This window comes from Leopardus geoffroyi, chromosome D3 (genome assembly GCF_018350155.1).
Source record: "Leopardus geoffroyi isolate Oge1 chromosome D3, O.geoffroyi_Oge1_pat1.0, whole genome shotgun sequence".
In the NCBI taxonomy this organism is placed as follows: Eukaryota; Metazoa; Chordata; class Mammalia; order Carnivora; family Felidae; genus Leopardus; species Leopardus geoffroyi.
Genome location: NC_059339.1, coordinates 34,437,125 through 34,459,044, shown reverse-complemented (window position 1 = coordinate 34,459,044; position 21,920 = coordinate 34,437,125). Strand labels below are relative to the sequence as shown.

At 36.1% G+C, this 21,920-nt stretch overlaps 1 protein-coding gene across 2 annotated transcripts in view; it reads left to right on the top strand.

Moving 5' to 3' along the window:
* The window catches only part of VAPA (VAMP associated protein A), a 45,918-nt gene that overhangs the window by 7,095 nt on the left and 16,903 nt on the right, over window positions 1–21,920 (top strand). For both annotated transcript variants that reach the window (XM_045459257.1, XM_045459256.1), the window contains exons 2-4: window positions 16,348–16,500; window positions 20,462–20,565; window positions 20,974–21,054. In XM_045459257.1, coding sequence (XP_045315213.1) covers window positions 16,348–16,500; window positions 20,462–20,565; window positions 20,974–21,054 — 338 coding nt within the window. The remainder of the gene's footprint in view (window positions 1–16,347; window positions 16,501–20,461; window positions 20,566–20,973; window positions 21,055–21,920) is intronic.

Genomic DNA, 21,920 nt, shown 5'->3' with positions numbered 1-21,920 from the left:
TCTCAAAAATAAATATTTTAAAAAAATTAAAAAAAAAAACCAGTGGATATTTGAATGAGGACCACATGTATTTTACTTGGGGTTGTGGGAGAGTGGTAGGATAAGGATCCTCATCTCATTAGGTATGTTAGATGTGTTTAGGACCCTTCAAGATATTAATGAAAAGGTAACTAGTAGGTTTTGGTTATATGGATGTGTTTTTCAGGGAGAAGTCTGGGCTTTGGGGAATTATTTATTTCAGGTGATTATCTCTTGTCTTTTCTCTACTAGTCTGTAAACAGGCCTGCTTTTCTCTAGTGTCTCTCTCTTTAGCCACACTGCTGCTAGAACTACCCTTTGTAAAATGCAAACCTCATATTCTTGCTCCCTTGGTTAATAAAGAACCTGGCATATTTTCCCATTACGTAGATGAAAAAGTCCAGAATCCACTGCCTGCCACCCCATTTCTCTTCTACACATAGCTTTAGGTTATATGAAACCATTTTCCCAAACACTTTAAGCTGTTGCAAGACTTTGCACATGCTCTGTCCAGATTATCATTCTCCCTCATATCCGTCAAGGAGCTTCCAAGAATCTCTTCCTTTTGTGAAGTCTTGGATTCTTGCAGTCCAAGTTGGTCACTGCTTTCTTCAGACCACTATTGAAGCTTGTGCTTATCTGTGATAATCAGCACTTACATACCACATAACATAGTATTTATATTTATGTATTTTTTCTCTCCCAAACTTTAGGTTAACTACTTGAGGATATATTCATTTCTTTTATTTTTACATCCATGGTAACAGGATCTGGCATGGGTGATTGCCCAATAAAGTTGATGTATTGATAGGACTCCAGTGGTTTCTCCTATAATTCCCATGTTTTTCGTCTTGCATCTTTTTTCTGTAGGGTTTTTCATCTGCCTTTGCAGGTAGTTGTGGTTTTAAAATTTTTTAGTTTCGGGAAAGGGATAATAGGGTATTTTGTTAAAAGCTGACTAACCATAGATTTTTTTTTTTCTTTTTTGTGCTTCACCTTTTTCATTTGTGGAGTGACAGGCAGGATTAGGTGATTTCCTGGGTGTTCTGGCTCTAAGGATTTTGAATATGTGTGACATCTGAGAACAAAAAGAAAACACGATTTTTCAGTAAAGTAGACAAATAATATACAGTAAAACATTGGTTTGTGAGCGTAATTTGTTCCGGAAACATGCTGTAATTCAAAGCTCTCGTATATCAAAGCAAGTTTAACCATTGGCTCAGTTGTGATCATGTGATGTTCGGCATCATGTACTACTCGTATCGCAATATATCACTCATTTATCAAGTTGAAATTTATTGAAAATGTTTGCTTGTCTTGCGGAACACTTGCAGACCAAGTTACCCACAATCCAGGGTTTTATAGTGTAAGGACTTGGGAAAACTTGATTTATACTTCAGAGTTTAATATTTTCTGATTGTCAGTATTGGTAATTTTCTTATTGGTTTACTGCATTAGTTACCTTTTATTAATTTTATATTTTAGACTGAAAGCGAGCAGGGGAGGGGTAAAGGGAGAGAGAGAGAGAATCTTCAAGCAGGCTCCTCCACATCCAGTACAGAGGCCCAGTGTGGAACCTGTGGGGCTTGATCTCACTACATTCAGATCATGACCTGAGCTGAAATCTAGTCAGATGCATAATGGACTGAGCCACCCAGGTGCCCCTGTATTAGTTACGTTTTAATTTCCTTTAAGTAAGTCCTTCCTTTACCATGCAGAGATGTTCTGTGAAGAGAGTTTAGTAAGCACCCTTTTATTTTTTTAGAGGCACTTCCTGATCTTTTTCTTGTGCTTTTGTATCTTAACCTTGATAGATTCATTGAAGTCTTATCTGCCTTTCAGAGGAGAAAGTGGTTAATACAGGATGGATCCTCAACCTTAAAAAGTTGTTTTGGAAGAAAATTAAATGTAAGAAGGGAGCTATTGTATGCAAATCCTTGTTTATTATAACTGAAATGGGACACAGATTACTAGATAAAAAGTTTAAAACTTCTTATGAAAGCTTTCAAACATTCATAAAAGCATAATGAACTTTTATATACTTAAATTTCATATACTTAAGTTTAATGATTATTAGCATTTTATATTTGTTTAGTTTTTGTTTGCTGTGTATTTTTTTTTTTTTAATGTTTATTTTCGAGAGAGAGGGAGAGAGAGACAAATCATGAGTGGCAGAGGGACAGAGAGAGGGAGACATAGGATCCAAAGCAGGCTCCAGGCTCTGAGGTGTCAGCACAGAGCCCTAGGTGGGGCTCGAACTCACGAACTGTGAGATCATTACCTGAGCCGAAGTTGGACGCTTAACCTACTGAGCCACCCAGGCGCCCCAGCTGCTGTATAGATTCTGGATAACGACATTTCAAACCTAAATACTTGAGTTTGCTTTTCTAATAAACAGAGACATTTTCTTTACATAGTTGTGATGTCATTATCTTAAAACCAAAAATAATTATTTAACATCATCTAATATTTAACCTGTTGAAGATTTCCCCAGTTGTATGTACTTCTATTTTTTATTTTTTAAAGTTTATTTATTTTGAGAGAGAGAAAGCAAGACAGAAAGAGGGAGAGAAAGCGAATCCTAAGCAGGCTCTGCACTGTCAATGTATAGTCTGAAGTAGGCTCAAACTCAGGAATGGTGAGATCATGACCTCAGCTGATGCTTAAGAGTCTGAGCCACCCGGTCTCCCCTGTATGTCTGTTTTTTAGCTGGTTTGTTCAGCTTACGCATTGCATTTGTTTGTCGTGTATCCGAGTCTTAATTTTAAACACTGCTTCCCTCACTTTTTTTTTTTAATCATACTCTTGTTGAGAAGATCAGGTGGTTGAATTGTCAAATAGTCTAGGTATGTGTGGGATGTCTTTCCTGTAAATTTGGATTTAGATTTGAGGGCTTGATTAGATTTAGGTCAGTATTTGGTGGTAAAAATAATTCATGGATAGAATTGTGTCACATCAGGGATAGACAGTGTCTGGTTTTCCCAGTTTTAGTGATGTTGATTGGTGGTAACAGCCTTACTTCCGCATTAAAAAGTTGCATAAATATGAGCCTGTTTATGGTAATATGTGCAAGAAAAAAGATTGGAAAAAAAATGTTAACAAGTCATTGGCTCTACTTTAGGATGTGAGTGTCTTTTGTATTTTTACTTTTCTGTTTTCCAGGACTTCTACAGTGAACTCTTTTTTTATACAGTGAACTCTTTTTTTTATAAGAGAGAAAAACTTAAAATTGTTTTGTTACTAGATAGCTTCGGAAGATGAGATCAGAAGGTTTTCATTTGTCCTTCCTGTATTATTTTGTTTAATTTTTAATTAATATTTTAAGTGTTAACAGTCTGAGGTCTTAATTTTTTTTAATAATAGGGCAAGTTATAGAAAGGTAAATAGAAAACAAGTCCAATGTTTGCAACCTTCCAGTAACAGATCACAAATCAAGGTATATAAAGACAAATAGAAAACCATGATTATCTCAAAGTAGATCTTCTTTATATATCTAAATCTAATTTGTAAATCATAACTGTATATAAGTGTGTCGTTTCTTTGAGCTCTTGCTATTGGCATCAATTGATGGTCTCTTGTAAGAAGTATGTAAGTTTGTTTGGGGGTATTTACTTCTCTGAGAAAGGCTTCTGTTTATAGATTCTGTTAAAGAGCCAGGTGGCTCTAAGCAGCAGATAGATTTTTAGGATCCCTCTTCCTCCAGTGTTGATTGTTTCATGGAGAGCACCTAACCCAGGGCCAGCCAATACATATGCTGATGACTGATTAGTCAAAATTTTGATGCCGCCCCTTTAAACACACTTAGTTTAGATGATAGGCTTTAGGTCTTTAAAGCAGGCTGATTTGTGCCACGTTTAAGCAGAAGCAACTCCGTTGAGAGAGAAGAGGGAGAGAAAAGCAGGCCAGAGATCTTGAAGTCCCAGGAACCAGGTTCTCTTGAATGCAGCCTCTTCTTTTGAGGCCAGCTATACTTCATTTCCTGTGTCCTAGAGACTCTTTATATCTTTATAATAAACTCTTAAGCATGATTTTTGTTCTTCATAATAAATTCATTGATTAAACAAGATTGGACTTCGTAATTTGTGAAAATATGTTCAACTTAATGATTGTCCACATACTTCACTTTATGAAAATAATCTAAAACCAGTGTCTTAAATTTTTATGGGAAAAAGATTCACATAGATGTTTTTGAAGACTTGTCATTGATATGACATAGTTTGCCTGGTTGCTTTTCACTGGCATTTGGAATGTTCTTATAACTAGAGTAATCGTGAACATTTTGTACTGTTTTCAAAATTCAGCTTTAAATGAATTAGTGTAGTTAATGTGTATTTTAGCTTTTTAAGGGTGTGATTAAATTTAGTTACCATTTTTACAAATAGATATTAACTAAAAAAGAATTAACATGAGAGGACTTTAAAATACTTAGCTTGCAATACAATTTGTTAGGTTTCTTACGGGCTGCATTTTTACAGCTTTTATTTTGTAGCTCTGTGCTTCCATACATATCCGTGTACGTACATATATCCATTTATATATATATTTACTTTAGTACTTGGATAATCTGACATGAATTGGAGTGATTACCATACTTTTAAAGGTATAGGGTATCTTTGTTTCCTGTTTAGTTTTCTCTATTAAAAAAATTACCTTTATAACTTATCAGGGAAGATGAATCACTTGGTCTTGTTTGCTGAGTACTTTTCCCACTGCCAAAAACTTCAATAACAGTGAAATCCTCAGATGTGTTTTTCTGAATCTTTTCAGTTTTCCTCCAGCACGTTACAAATAAAAGATTTCATGAACAAATGAAACTAATATGTGTACATGTTTAAAAGTCCCATCTGATTATAAAATAAGTGCTTAATGTAGAGAATTGAAAAAGGATGGAAAAGTGTAAAGCAAATAAAAATTACTCAATCTTACCACCTAGAAATAATCTCTGTTAACATTTGATATATTTCTTTTTATTTTTTTATTTTTAAAAAAAATTTTTTTTTCAGCATTTATTTTTTTTTTTTTGGGACAGAGAGAGAACATGAACGGGGGAGGGGCAGAGAGAGAGGGAGACACAGAATCGGAAACAGGCTCCAGGCTCCGAGCCATCAGCCCAGAGCCTGACGCGGGGCTTGAACTCACGGACCGCGAGATCGTGACCTGGCTGAAGTCGGACGCTCAACCGACTGCGCCACCCAGGCGCCCCGATATATTTCTTTTTATATATTTTGTGTGTATAATTCTGCATACTTATATTCTGTATTTTTGTTAATATTAGCATTTCCCATAGTACAAATATTTTCAAGAATTTTAGATCTGTAAATGGTGCTAAAAACATTTATTTTAATTTCTCTCCAAATATGCATTTTCCTTTTATTTCCTACCATCTTACTTATCTAGACTTTAAAAACTTTTCTAAACTCTTCAGATAGGGAGCACTTCTATTTTTTTAAAAAAAATTTTTTTTCAATGTTTATTTATTTTTAGGACAGAGAGAGACAGAGCATGAACAGGGGAGGGGCAGAGAGAGAGGGAGACACAGAATCGGAAACAGGCTCCAGGCTCTGAGCCATCAGCCCAGAGCCTGACGCGGGGCTCGAACTCACGGACCGCGAGATCGTGACCTGGCTGAAGTCGGACGCTTAACCGACTGCGCCACCCAGGCGCCCCAAATAAAGATGTTAAATTAAGTAGCATGCATCCTTTATGTTTGGCCGTGAATAGAAATGTTCTCTTTCAAATAATTTTTTAGGTGTGTGTGCATCTTTTCTTTGGTAGATGGTTACACAGTGGAAGGACATAATTTGTATAAAGTTACAAATCAGAAGGATACTTCATTTCTGTGAAAAGATAATTTATTGTTTATGCTCTCCTTCCTGTTTTCAAGACACTGGGATTGTTAAAGTCAGAGTGAACAGCCTATGCATCAAAAGGTCTGAAAAAACACTTCTAAAATGTTTACAATAACTTTATGCAAAATGTTAATAAGGCTGTGAGAATTTAGGATTGAATTATCTGCCATTTTACCATGGAGTAGAAGATAGGCAGTAGGTGAAGTTGATCATAATGTCACTTTATTTTTTTTTTTAATTTTTAATTTTGAGAGAGACAGAGTGCATGAGCAGGGGAGGGGCAGAGAGAGTGGGAGACACAGAATCCGAAGCGGGCTCCAGGCTCTGAGCTGTCAGAGCCTGATGCAGGGCTTGAACTCATGAATCGTGAGATCATGATCTGAGCCGAAGTCGGATGCTTAACCAACTGAGCCACCCTGGCGCCCCCGTAATGTTACATAATTTTAAAGCCCAGAGGAGCCTTGGAAGGTCATTCTGTCTACTAATGACCCCTGTCTACTGCAGGGGTTAGACTGTCCTGGAGAAGTCAAGTGATTTGGTCGGGGTCAATCACCTGGTTAATAGTTTTAGCTCTTAAGCCTCAAAACCAGTGTACTGTGTTACAGTTTTTATGAAAGTCATAGTACACCATTGATGACAGGAACTAGCCCCTCCCTCTCCAAAAGGCTTCCAAAGGAACAAAGAAAATAGATGCTTTGACTTTTTACTTAGGTGCTTTTCCATGTGAAGGTAATGAGTGAGTATTTAACTGTGTGATCAGAACACTACTACATTATTTGAAAGTGGTAGAGGAGAAATAAGACATGGTTCCTGCTTATTGATGAATTCTTTTAACTATGATTTTAAGACCCTAGAATGGGAAAATTGATTTTTTTTTTTGAATGGCTACACACTGCTGTACTCAGTGTATTTTGGAGATTTTTTTGTGATGCACTCTCATCATGTATTCATGACACATTATTAATGTCAGGATCCATATTTTTATAATTAATGTTAGTGAAACTTTATAACAAAATATGTTTAGTGTTTTTAAAACCTTCTTGAATAGCATTGACTCATTTTGTTTTCCAGAAAGTAGTACTCTTTATTTGGACAAAAACTCTTTATTTGGACAAAAATATTTGTACAATATAGTATTTATTCACTACCCTCTATGCCAGGGATTTTTACAGCTGCTGGGAATATGGTAGAGAACAGAACAAAGACCCAGTCTTTGTGGACCCCACATTCAAGTCTGAGATTTGAATATGTTTGAAAAAAAAAATAGAAAATGAAATAAATTAAGGTGACTTCATTTTTAAAAATTCTAAAGAAAATGTTACAGGGCTTTCTTGGATGTAAAACACAGGATATTTTCTCAGTGTTTATGATACTTCAGGAAATACTCAGTTGTTGACCTGTACATGGGACCAAGGGAAATATATCCATTTAAAAATCATTATCATATATTAATGATTTGACTGCAGTTTCATGCTTTATTGCTGCAGAAATCTGCCTGGAATGCTTATGAATTAGGAAGCAATTGTAGCTAGGTAGTTTGCATAAAATACATATAGAATTTATGAGAGTTCAGGCTCTGGAGTCAGACCAGGTTTGACGATCAACTTCCACTGCTTTGTAGTTTATGACAGGTGTTTTAACTTGTTTCAGGCAAGTTATCTGTAAAATGGGGATAATAAAGTGTCTTGTTAAAGCCTATGAGGGACATAATTCATGCAAAGTTCTTGATACAGGGTGAAGGCTCAATAAAGGCTAGCTGTTATAAAAATTTTTTTGTTAACACTATTTTTACTGTTACTACTGCCATGCTACTATTACTGTGCAAATTCTTAATTGATATTCTGTATACTATACTGTATCTACTTCACATACATAATTTAGTATGACAGGTATTCAGTGTCATCTTCATGTAACTGGAAAACTGTTTAATCAGTGATATAGCTATTAATTTGCTAAAACCTGTGGAAACATTGAATAAAGTGTAGTCATCACCTGCTTTGCTGCAGCAGAATTATTTATATGTTTGAGCTGAGCATCCAGCTTTCCTTATTAGAATTTTTACCTATTCTGTTTCAATAAAGGAAGGATGAAGGAGTAAAAATGTAATGGTCAACATAAATGACTTATGAAGACCTAGAGTCGTAGCATTTGAAACAGAACATACATATTTCTGACATTTTTGTCATTGTTGTATGTTGATGAAAAAGAATTCATGTGACTGTCCCAACGATACTTCCAGTGTGTATTTACTTAACAAATAATATTGAACAGCTACTATGACTTAAGGTCTGTGTTAATTACTTCAGTTCATTCAAGGAGGAAGTGAATGTTTCTTTTTAGGGGAGCTTGTAGTTTTGTTGGATAAGACATGTATGTAAAAAAGTAAGTGAGAAGTGCCATTGAGAGGTATAGACTATGTATTGTGTGAATTGTATGGTCAGTCATATTTCTCCTCCAAGATTCGTGCTTTGGTTCATTGCACTGTCTGTTTTTAATCATACAGAGGCTGCTAACTGAGTCTGTTCCTTATAGCCAAGAACTCAGAAAGATCTTGTCAAGAACTAAAGGTTCTAAAAATTGAATGTACTACAATTTTATGAATATTGGTAGAAAAGATATATGTGATCCCCGGGTTTAGAGACAAAGGACTTTATTCTTCATGACACTACATACAGCACGAGCTTTATATTTGTGTTAATTTCCTTTGCCTCCTCAAAGGGCAACACACAGGGGTTCAGTTTAGGCAGATGCTGCTCCCATAGTGGTTCTGTGTCATAGCTGAGACTGTCCCTTGAGCGTAGGGAGCCTGAATCTTTCCTAATGGGCTACATGGAAACTTACCTCACCTTTTTTCTTAGAGGAAGACCTATTTTACTAGCCAGTAAGCAAACCTGTTCTCTCCTTAGGAAGGAGACATTGTTTTCCAAGACTGTTCACTATTTAAAGACATCCTTGAGAAGATAGTCTGGATGAAAGCCCCAGGGCCTCCTATTGGCAGAACATGTAGAAATGCTAGAGGCCAATGGAGACTTCTCTCCTAATAGGCCTCTGAGTAGGTCATCTAAGTGGAAGTCACACAATACATTTCATATATTGGAAAAAAAAATAAATGGAAGTCACAGAGTTCATGAATTAATGTTCATGTATGTTGCCTGCTTATTTTAAGCTTCATCTCAGAGGCATTTCTTTCCTTTTTCTTCTCTCTCTCTCTCTTTTTTAATGCTTTTATTTATTTTTGAGAGAGGCCGGGAGGGAGGGAGGGAGGGAGGGAGGGAGAGGGCATGAGCAGGGGAGGGGCAGAGAGAAGGAGACAACAGAATCTGAAGCAGGCTTCAGGCTCTGAGCTGTCAGCACAGAGCCTGATGCGGGGCTTGAACTCGTGAACTGCAAGATCATGGCCTGAGCTGAGTTGGATGCTTAACCAACTGAGCCACCCAGGTGCCCCTCAGAGGCCTTTTCTATTTCTAAAATGCTCTGTGCTCTGTATTACTGCTTATCATGAATTAAAATTTGATTCTTTTCAGAGTAAGCAAATAGTGAACTCAAATTGATACGCATATTGAGGTGTTTAGTAGAAGTGAGTGTACTGATGTCTTCAGCTTATTTTGAAATGCATTAAAAATAAGATGGATGGGCAGAGAGATGAAATAGATAAGTCTTAAAGTAAATACAACAAAATGTTAATTGTAGAATCTAGGTAACGGGTATATGATTGTTTACAATGATTTCAGTTTCTTTGTATGAAAATTTTCAATACAATGTTGGGGAAAAAGCCAACTGTTCTCTTCCACAACTCAGTTTTCTTTGCACCTAAACTCATCTTGACATTCCAAGAAAACTTCAATGGCAGTTCGTATCAAAATGTGGATGGGTGACAACATTTTAAAAAATTGTTTAGTCAGAGTGGTTGTACTTTTTTAAGCTTATTGGGGTTCCTTTTAAGATTGTGGGTTTGGAGAATAAGGGTCCCACTATTTAGAAGGAACTCATTGCTCTGAATGCTAGCATTTTAGGTATACTGAGTATAAAGGGTATTTCATGCTGGAAAAATATTCTTAGGTAAAGGAGGCAGGCCATTCCCACTTGGGACCTCCTTCTGGATGAGGTGACTTCACCTTGTGCTACATTTTTGAGATTTTAGCTTCCAGGTTTTTACAAATTTATGTTCAGAGTTTTTTTTACATAGAGACAATATTTGTGTGTGTTACATTTCTGATTTTTAGAATTTGTTTCTGGGTATAGGATTTTGGCTATAACAAAATAACAGTTGTAGTTGGAATAACAATTGTAAGTAATAACAATTGTAGTTGGAATTAGAATACTTAGTGACAGAAAATGTGGTGGCTGCTTAAAAGTGAGACTAAAGGAGGAGACAACCCATGTAATTGTAAAAGGTAAGGTTATTTTGACTGTAGCTTTTTTTTTTTTTCTAGTTGATGAGTACACATAAATGTAAACTATTTTGTGTAATTTTCTTGTTTTATATGGAATATAAATAGTGAAATTTACATATAAACAGTAAAATTTCATCTCTAACGTAGGATGTATGTATGGTAGCTGTGATTGGTGACTAGTATACTATGAGGTCATCTTAAAATGGACGCTTTCATCAATATCACTCATCATCAGGGAAATAAAAATCAAAACCACAATGAGATACCACCTTACACCTGTCAGAATGGCTAACATTAACAACTCAGGCAACAACAGATGTTGGCGAGGATGCGGAGAAAGAGGATCTCTTTTGCATTGTTGGTGGCAGTGCAAGCTGGTGCAGCCACTCTGGAAAACAGTATGGAGGTTCCCCAAAAAACTAAAAATAGAACTACCCTACGACCCAGCAATTGCACTACTAGGCATTTATCCACGGGATACAGGTGTGCTGTTTCAAAGGGACACATGCACTGCCATGTTTATAGCAGCACTATCAATAATAGCCAAAGCATGGAAAGAGCCCAAATGTCCATCGATGGATGAATGGATAAAGAAAATGTGGTATATATACAAAGGAGTATTACTCAGCAATCAAAAAGAATGAAATATAACTGGAGGGTATTATGCTAAGTGAAATTAGAGAAAGACAAAAATCATATGACTTCATTCATATGAGGACTTTAAGAGACAAAACAGATGAACATAAGGGAAGGGACACAAAAATAATATAAAAATAGGGAGGGGGACAAAACAGAAGAGACTCATAAATATGGAGGGTTGCTGGAGGGGTTGTGGGAGGGGGGATGGGCTAAATGGGTAAGGGGCATTAAGGAATCTACTCCTGAAATCATTGTTGCACCATATGCTAACTAATTTGGATGTAAATTTTAAAAAATAAAAAATAAAAAAATGGACGCTTTTAGTAATTGTTTGTAAATGTTAAACTAAGCAGTTACGTTAGACACCTAACAGGATTTTCCTCAATACAGGGATTTTTAGTAGTCCTCAAAACATGAATATTGGTTTTTACATAAATTGCTTCAGATGTTCACTTTCTCATCCAAACTGCTTTTCACTGTTGTTTTCAGGTTTTTTTTTTTTATAGGTTACATCAAGGATCAGCTTTTCTAAAAAAAATTGTTTTGCATAAATGAAAAATATGTATGGTTTGTAGAATTGTCAAAAAGTGAATACCCGTGTAATCACTGCCTAAGACAAGAACTAGAACTTGGCTATTGTTCTAAAAACCTTCCTTGTACCCAATCCCAGTTACTGTCTCTTTCTGTGCAAAGTTGATCCCTATGCTGACTTTAAGGTAATTCCTTTTCTTTCTTTCTTTCTTTTTCTTTCTTTCTTTCTTTCTTTTTCTTTCTTTCAGAGAGTAAGCACACAAACTGTGCATGCAAGCGGGGGAGGGGCAGGGGGAAGGGGAGGTGGGAGAGAGAGAGAGGGAGAGAAAGAATCTTAAGCAGGCTCCACGCCTAGCTTGGAGCCCGGAGGTAGGGCTCCATCTCACCACTGTGAGATCATGACCTGAGCCCAATCAAGAGTTGGACACTTTGACTGAGCCACCCAGGTGCTTCTACTTGTTTTTCTTTTCTTTCCTTTTTCTTTCTCTTTTCTTTTGATGTTTTATCTATTTTTGAGAGTGAGAACACAGGTGGGGGAGGGACAGAGGGGCGGGGAACAGAAGATCTGAAGCGGGTTCTGCACTGACAGCAGCAAGCCTGGAACTGGGGCTTGAACTCACAAACTGAGATCATGATCTGAACTGATGTCTGACGCTCAACCACCTGAGCCACCTAGGTGCCCCTACTTATTTTTCTTACTGGTTTAACCACTTAAGCATTGCAGAGGATAAGTTTTCAGTCAGTCAAGCAGATTACTGAGGTGATGCAGTGGTTTTTAACCCTGTTGGACATAGTACCCCATTTGTATATTTTATATTCTTTAATACTTGCTTTACTATCTCAAAATGAAATTCATATATAAAATTACCTACCAGCATAAAAATTAAAGTTTTAAAGTTTTTTTTTTTTTTTTTTTTTTAATGTTTATTTTTTTGAGAGAGTGTGAGCGGGAGAGGGATAGAGACAGGTGGGGACAGAGGATCTGAAGCAGGCTCCATGCTGACAGCAGCAAGCTTGAGGCGGGCTGGAACCTGTAAGCGGTGAGGTCATGACCCGACCTTAAGTCGGATGCTTAGCCATCTGAGCCATTCAGGTGCCCCCAAATTAAAATTTTAATATAATACCCTAACTATACCCTAAAAGAGAATTAAAAAAATAAATTTATAATGAAATATGCCTTTTAGTATAAATGTTTGGGCATGACTATAACAAAAGACGTAGTGAACTAGCCAGGTACTTGTAACCTTCCTAATAACAAGTAAGTTTGGATTTAAGAGAATTCAACAGTTACCTGAATTGGACTGACTGGTTTTCTTTAACATTTGGAAATAAGGGCAAAATAAGAAAATTTGTGGATAAGGATAGAATCGAGTATGTCACCTACAAATGTCTCCTGACTGATAACAAGTGTGTTGTGGTGATTCAAGTATCATGAGTGGCATTACTGTTGGTAGAATAATTTTCTGTGATGGTAAATGTAACCTTTTCAAGAGGAAGGAGAACAAATTTTTCCTTTTTTACACAATAGATCTATTTCTGGAAAAGAGATTTTTTTCCAATATGAATTTGAAGGCATATTTGATAATTTGAAGGAATATATGATAATTTGGTCGGATGAGGGCATGATATACTTCATTGTATGGGACTGCCCAGGCATTGCAGAATGTCTAAGATCTTCATTCCTCTTCTCCCCCCACCAGTAGCACCACCCACCCAGTCCTGATGTTAGACAAAAATACCCGTGAGGAGAATCACCCTTGGATTTAGGATTTGGTTGTAGTGCTTACAATAAATTATGTAACTTTCCCTCTATTTTTGAGGGTCTGTAAAGGTGGATTTCATCAGGTCTTTCTAACCTGTAGGCTCAGGGATCTATGATACACCCCAGCACCCCCCACCCACCCTAATCTTCCTGTCTCACCCATATTCCCCCAAAAAATTCCATGTAAAATTTTTGTGAACATTTCACTCACATGTGTTATTTTCTGGGGTAGTATATAGGTTTCATCACATTTTTAAAGGGTTCTGTGACCCACAAAAGTGGACCTGATGTTTCTTTCCAAGACCTCTTATAACAGTTAAATGTGGTCATTCTTATGCTAACATTCATCAGTAACTGCTGATTTTCCATTTTAACCGGGGAAAATGGGCTCAGACTCTGAACTATCTGCAGGGAGTTATTTCTACTGGGAGAGCACTGTTAAGATGCTTGGTTATAGGGACACAATGGAGCAGAAAATTTCAAATTCATATGTTAGGTGGGCTTATTCGTTTGTAAGTAGGTAATTTCACATTTTACTCATACGGTTAACATATCCAGTTAAGAACTTTGTTTTAAATTGGTGGGCTTTTTTCTTTTTGGTGGGCTGTTATCTTCATCTTTAGATAGTTTGCATATAAATTTTCAGTATTCTTTCAGAGTTTATATGTTGATGAAAATTGATATATGGTCATTTTCTAAATCAGTTTTAAAAGTCAGTTATTTTGGGCACCTGGGTAGCTCTGTTGGTTAAGCGTCTGACTCTTGCTTTTGGCTCAGATCATTATCTCACAGTCCTGGGATTGAGCCCACCTCAGGCTTCTTGCTGAGGTGTGGAGCCTGCTTGGGATTCATAGTCATTCATTCATTCATTCATTCATTCATATTCTTTCTTTCTGTCTCTCCCCCTCTCTCTCCCTCCCTCTCTCCCTGCCCCCTTGTGCGCACACACACACACACTCAAAAATTAAAAAAGTTATTTTACCTTATTTTGGAAAATTGTTTTCCTCTAAAATTGGGATCATTTAAAAAATCTTACGTATGTTATAAAAGTATAGGATTGTTCAAAATTAAAGTTTTGTGAAAGGTTTCTTTTGTCATGTTACTAATAAATTGTTTTTTTGGCCATGCTTACTACTAATGTTAAAGTCCTACTTGAAATAGTCCTTTAAAAATTTATGTATTCTCAAATATCTGTAGTAACTTATGAATTTTGAGAATATTAAGAAATGGAATCTATATCTTTAAGACCCCTAGTTTCATCAGTAGTTTAAACTGTGTTGCTAGCCAATGGTATTGTGGGTTCAAGTGGAAAATGGATAGATTGCAATATTCCCCTGTACCTCTCTTTTGCTAGTGTGTGGTGGGGTTGTTAAGTAGCTGCTTGTTGAAAAATGCAAGCATTTAGAATTAAAGAATCAAAGGGAGTAAGATAATATACAAATTAAATGATTTATTTGATCATGTAATTAAAGGTAGCCGTTTAAAAGATCATACTTCATATATATATTTTTTTTAAAAAAGGACATGTAACTGTTGATTTAAATGACTTTTTCTTTAATCTTTTTTTGTAACTGTTTCCCTGTCTTTATGTTTTGTGCTAACCTTTTCTCATTTCTGTCTCTTCCCTCTTCCTGGTTCTAAGTCTTTGTTAGAAAATATTTTATAACTTAAAACTTCAAGCATAGAATAAGATTATTTCACTCCTTAGTACTTGAAATAAGTACCTTTTAATGGCCTGACTTTGAAGTCTGTTTCTTTTCCTCTAGTTGCTCCTGCACTCTTCCTAGTGCCTCTTTTCATTTGACTGTATTTGTTGTTCCCCATCAAACCTTTGTCTTAGATGGTTTTCCAGTGTTCAACTAAATGGGAAACTACCTGGTAGAGTTGAAAATTTCTCATTCTGGGCTCCGAATGATAAAGTTTTAAAAGACATGCTTACTCTTGTTTCCTTAAATAAAGATAGTCTTTGTAATAGTAGTCTTTGATTTCAGCCTTTTTGCTTTTCAAAATATATAACTTAATGGGGCGCCTGGATGGCTCAGTTGGTTGAGCATCCACTCTTGATTTTGGCTCAGGTCATGGTCTCACAGTTTTGTCAGTTCTGGTCCTGTGTTGGGCTCTGCACTGACAGCTTAGAGCCTGCTTGGAATTCTCTGTCTTCTCTCTCTGCCCCTCCCCTGCTCGGTCTCTGTCTATTTCTCTAAATAAGTAAGTAAGCAAATAAATAAAAACATTAAAAAATATAACTTAAAACTGATTGCTTTGAAAATGATTTAAAATTGCTTTTGTGTTAGTTATAAGTTATGTGGTTATTGCTTCCTCTTGGGACATACTTTTTAAATTTATCTTCTATGCCCAATGGAAAAAGTATTCATTTTATTGTCTGAATTGATGTACATAATGCCCTACAGTTTTGTTTTGTTTTTGTTTGTTTGTTTTGCCAAGGTAAAAAATGGTCACAACCTTTCTTTTACCCCCCCTTTAACAAAATGAGGTTCTAGTAGTTTAGGACTTACTCAGTTTAGGCAGGACTGGATTACCTTTCTGGATTCTTTGTTTTATAATTTCACGTTTGGGTACATCACCAAAACTTAAAACTCTGTATTTAGAGCATTTGACACAGTGCTCATAATAAATACTTAACAAATATGTGAGTGAATGGATGAATGAGTGAATGAATTGAACCTAATTGAGATGTGAAGCAAGAGCACTGTTGTCATTGGATGTAGTATCTTCAGATGTACACATTTTTGCAGTTTTCTTGGTAAATGGATTTAAAGACTGGCACTGGTTTGCAGACCACTGGAAAAACCTGATCTTTTTAGTAATGTGGCAAGAGCACACTACGTATAATAAAATTGTGGGCTTACTTCATAAATTACAATGTTTGGAATACTTTTTATTTGATAGAAATAATACATGTTCGTGTAGAAATTTTGTAAAGTATAATAAGGGAAGAAGAAGAAAATAAAACTCTTGTAAGTGTAGTACCTGGAAAGAAGTACTGTTAGTGTTTTGATACAGTTAGGCACACAGATTTCATTATATACTTTAAATAAAATTGAGATTGTATACATTGAATTTTGAATTCTGCTTCGTATAAGTGTGAGTCCAGTTAAATTTTTTTTCTGTTTTTGTTTTTTAAACCTTACAGGCCCCTTCACAGATGTAGTCACTACAAATCTTAAGTTGCGAAATCCATCCGATAGAAAAGTGTGTTTCAAAGTGAAGACTACAGCACCTCGTCGGTACTGTGTGAGGCCCAACAGTGGAATTATTGACCCAGGGTTGACGGTGACTGTTTCAGGTAGCAAATCATGTTCTGATTTTGAACAGTATTAAATTCCGACATTTTTATGGTTATGTTTAATTTGGTCTTAATTAATAGAGTTTCATCTGGAGGGAGAGAAATTGTTTTTAAGTTATTCTGGCTTGCCTTTAATTATGTTCTTCTGTTACCTTACTATATGCCAGCTGTTTAACATTTCTCACCCTTGTGGTTGGGGGTGTCTGTGGTCAATTTATAAGCAATTATTTTCAGTTTAAAATTTTATATCTTTTATTTCTACAGTTTGCTACCACATTCTCTGCTCTTACTATTTTATCTTTGAAATAGTGTATCATTTTTGTGATTGATCCTTCTCTTCAGATCTTTAGCTATTGTTACATATTGCATGCAGCTGTACAAGTATTATTCAGAATCTTAGAAATGTACAGTGCCTCTTTTTTGCTGGTTGTATCAAATTAGATGAGTGTTTCTGCCTTTTATTGTAAATGCCAAACAGTTTAGTTTCATGACTCCCTTTTTTGTTTACTTGTAATCCAGGGAGTATGCTTGGTTCCTTCTCTGTGTGGATTGCTTACTCCTGCTGTGGAGTCTGTGCTGGTGTCATCCTTAATGCCCTCCATAAACTTCCTTTCTTCCATCAGACTTCCCAAGATAGTTGTCCTTAACAGTATTACCTGACATAGCTGAGAAATAGGAAACAAGTATGAGAATGGGGGACCTTAATTATGGGGGACCTTCTTAGGCTTCACATGGAGACCATTTACTCTTCCTTACTAGCAGTAGATTTCGCTTCCCATTATATGTCACGATAACACATGGAACAGGAATACACATGGACCTCCCATCTTTCACCTCAAAATCTCTGGGGGCGTGACCCAGCCACGTATATGTTTTTTTTTTGAAAAAAAACAAAAACAAAACATGCTTGTGTGATCCTGATAAGTATTCCTAAGATAATTGTGTCTCAGTTGCCTGGTTTTTACGTCCACAGCAGATTAAAAACACCAAATTATGCAAAGGGTGAGGGCCTATAGCAAGCCCATGGAGAGTGCTTAGAAGTAGAACTTGACTGCAAAGGCAGTGAAGGACACACTGCTGAGTTCTTTGTGACACTGAATCCTGTTTCAGTATGTAGACTCAAAGACTCAGAGCTAGGAGTCCTTCTAGAAAAGATGTTTTTAGTGAATCTTATGATGTGGTAGCCGAGGAGGAATGTGTTGGTGTTTGTCCAAGTTGTCAGCTGATGGGAAAGATAGATGGAAAAGAAGATAAAACAATGACTACACTCATTTTGGAAGTTGCTCTCTAAATCTTTAAGCCTTTTAGCTAAATTGGAAGACAGAATTATTTCTCTCCATGTAGTTTATTTTTATTTATTTATTTTTTTTCCCCACGTTTATTTATTTTTGGGACAGAGAGAGACAGAGCATGAACGGGGGAGGGGCAGAGAGAGAGGGAGACACAGAATCGGAAACAGGCTCCAGGCTCTGAGCCATCAGCCCAGAGCCCGATGCGGGATTCGAACTCACGGACCGCGAGATCGTGACCTGGCTGAAGTCGGACGCTTAACCGACTGCGCCACCCAGGCGCCCCTCTCCATGTAGTTTAAAATAGTTTTTTGGTGCTACCAGTTTTATCCTTGGGAATCCATAAAACTATTCAGAATGACTTTTTCTTTGAGGGTTCTAGATTGCTAAAGTTCATTGTATTAATGTTTCTAAAGAAAAGTTTGAGTTGCACAGGCCCAATTACATGTAGGTTTTTCCCTGTAAAGACAGTATAGTACTATAAATACATTTTCTCTTCTTTTTAATTTTCTTGATAATATTTTCTTTTCTCTAGCTTACTTTATTGTAAGAATACAGTACGTAATACATACGGCATACAAAATAAACGTTAATCCACAGTTTATGTTCTTGGCAAGGCTTCTGGTCAACAGTAGACTATCAGTTAAGTTTTTGGGGAGCCAAAAGTTGGATGTGGATTTTCAGTCGTATGGGGGGTTGGCATTCTGAGTCCCTGTGTCGTTCAGGGAACAGCCTGTACTTTTCAAAACACTTTCTCTCACGTAGCCCCTTGTGTTGGGCACTTGTATTAAAAACTCTAGACATACTAGTTACTGTTTCCATGGTGTGCCTTTAGATCTTGTCCACTGAGAATTTAGCTCTTCAATTTTTAGTGTATTGCCTTCCCTTAAGGAGTCACTCAAACTGTTCTTCCACTGGCAACTGTTCCTTGATTGACTGACTGTGCTACACACTCATTTCTTTTTTTTCTTTCAATTGATGTATTCATGTATGTATGTGTGTATATATTTATATTTTTAGGATGATGTAACTCTTACTATATGGTCTGCAGTAACTTAGACTATAACTGTCATTAAGTCACAACCATGTTTTTTCAGTTCCTAGTGATGAGCCTACAGTGATTGCTCAGTGAAGGGTATTAATGGACATTCATTGTGCTTTATCTGGATTCTGAGACATCCTGTGCCTTTTTTTTCTGCTATGTATTTGGCCCTTTAAAGATTTTTTTTTAACCATGATGGGAGTTAATGGACTTCTCAGATACACCTTAGAAATAAGATTTTCTTATATGATTGGTATTTCTCACCATTGTTTAATTGCATTTGTTTTTTTTTTTTTTTTTTTGAAAGTGTTGACACACATATATAGAAGGTATATCTTAGAAGTAATTTACCTGTTAACAGGGGAATACTTTATACAATACCATATACATATTTTGTGTAATCGTAGATCCATTCTTATAGCCATTTATTAAGTTTATATTACATAATTTGGCATCAGTTATAATCATATGGAACCTCTAAAAATCCTTTAAAAGGCTACTGAAAAGCTTAAGTGCTTAGGAATATTTGAATTTGTAATTAGGACTCAAGAAAAATTCTTGAAATCATGAGAGTATATACCTTTTCCTCGTATACCTTGTTTTTTAGAATCAGATATAAACAGATTGGTAGACTTCCTGAGTAGGTGTTTATTTAAAATCTATTTTTCAAAAATTAGTTAAAAAATTTTTTTTAATGTTTTTATTTATTTTTGAGAGAGAGACTGAGCGATCGGGGGAGAGTCAGAGAGAGAGGGTGACACAGAATCTGAGAAGCAGGTTCCAGGCTCTGAGCTGTCAGCACAGAGCCCGATGTGGGACTTGAACTCGAACTCGTGAATCATGAGATCATGACCTCAGCTGAAATCAGCCACTTAACCAACTGAGCCACCCAGGCACCCCTCAAAAATTAGTTTTATGAGAATGCTAACAAATGGTTGGGAGTTTTGAAGTTAGCTTTTAATTTCTCCTTTGCATATCCTAGCTAATTCTAAAAGATACTATCACTAAATACCAAAATGAAGCCTTGTATTTATGCCTAGTTTTAATAAACAATTTACTAGATTTTAATCTGAGTTTACAGGTATTATCATAGTTAATGTCGGCAATATTTAGAAAATTTACCCAAACCTAAATTTAGACGGGACAATCATAGGTTTATATTTATTTTTTAAATAGCTATTTATTTTGTGGGTTGTTAAAATAGTTGGAGCTATAAAGGTGATTCTGGATCCTTACTGTAAATAATCCAGTATTAGGTTTCTTGAACTCTTTCTGGTTTTCTTTTTTTTTTTTTTTTTTTTTTTAATTTTTTTTTTTTTTCAATGTTTATTTATTTTTGGGACAGAGAGAGACAGAGCATGAACGGGGGAGGGGCAGAGAGAGAGGGAGACACAGAATCGGAAACAGGCTCCAGGCTCTGAGCCATCAGCCCAGAGCCTGACGCGGGGCTCAAACTCACGGACCGCGAGATCGTGACCTGGTTGAAGTCGGACGCTTAACCGACTGCGCCACCCAGGCACCCCTTTCTGGTTTTCTTTAAATTGGCATATTAGTGAATGAGGTAATAGGAGTGATAAGAAGCAAACACATTCAGAATACACAAAGTAATGTGTCCTTTCTTCTTATTTAGTAATGCTACAGCCTTTTGACTATGATCCCAATGAGAAGAGTAAACACAAGTTTATGGTACAAACAATTTTTGCTCCACCAAACACTTCAGATATGGAAGCTGTGGTAAGTATAGATGTGAAACCGAATTTATTTTGGGGAATGTTTTTTAAACCATGGATTTGTATAGTTCTCAGTTGAGAAAGCTAATTTTTAAAATAAAAAAAAACCCTTGTAAATCTGTTTATTACAGATAATTTCAAAAATGAAAGAATTTTGAAATAGTAGAAATACTGTTTCTTAGAAACACTTTAGAAATGCTACTACTAAGAATGCTGGCGATAGTAGGTTTCTTTAGGATTTTGTAAACAGTTCTGTGGCGTTGCTTGATAACAGTGGCAGAGTGATCAATATCAGGGTGCAGCCGTGCCTCCTGACTACCCCTGCTTCAGACAGCTACGGTTGTCCCTGAGGGGAAACTATTTGTCACGGTCATGCTTTCTCTGTCTCATGTTTGGTTTTGTTTGTTTGTAGTGGAAAGAGGCAAAACCTGATGAATTAATGGATTCTAAATTGAGATGTGTATTTGAAATGCCCAATGAAAATGATAAATTGGTAAGTAGGAAAATGTAAGAAGGTTGGAGGCTGTTAAGTTCTCGTTTACTTTGAGATGAATTTTGCTTCTGTTTTTGGCCTTTTTGGGTTGTGTAGTGATGCTGTTCTACTTTATAAGATTCAGTGCTTTATTAAGTTTTTAAAAAACTTGAGATGCTTTTTTCATTTTAGACATTTTGTCCATTCAAGAAGAAAAATGCTTTTAGATAACAATCTGCATGATGGAGAAGAATCAGTTAATTCTCCCCAATTTTTGCCACTTTTTAAACCACTTCAAGTTCTTTAGAGTGAGACATATATATGCATAAATATAATTAAATAATAGACATAAACTCCTTTTTGACAACTGTGTACCAGCAATCTGGGGATAAAAGATGTAATTTACAGGAACAAGCAGTTTATTCCCAAGTTTGGCTATTGCCAGGTATTTTACTTACTATTGATTTTGGTCAAAATCCATATGATTTTATTTCTTAGTAATTTTTGTGTTGCTTTTGGGTTGATGTGAGGCAGATACAGTTTGGAGGACTGAGATATATGTGTTTAGTTTGGAAAGTCGTCTGTGATTGTATAGGATGAGTTGTGGTCAGTTTCCCTATTACCCTTCTTAAATTCAGATTTTAGTCTTTTTCTGTGATTTGTAGGAGGGACTAGACAAAGTTGAGTTGAGTGAGTTTTTTCTTTTGGTGACTTAATATATAAAATAATGTGGGTAAATAGAAATGTTGAGTACAGTTAGGTTACAGTGTGACATGACTGTTGCCTTGATCTGGAAGCCATTTGCCCTATTGAAAAGTAAATTCCCAGATTAGATTTATACATGGGCTCAATTATTGGGTTCCTCTTTTAGGATAAGCTGAAATGAA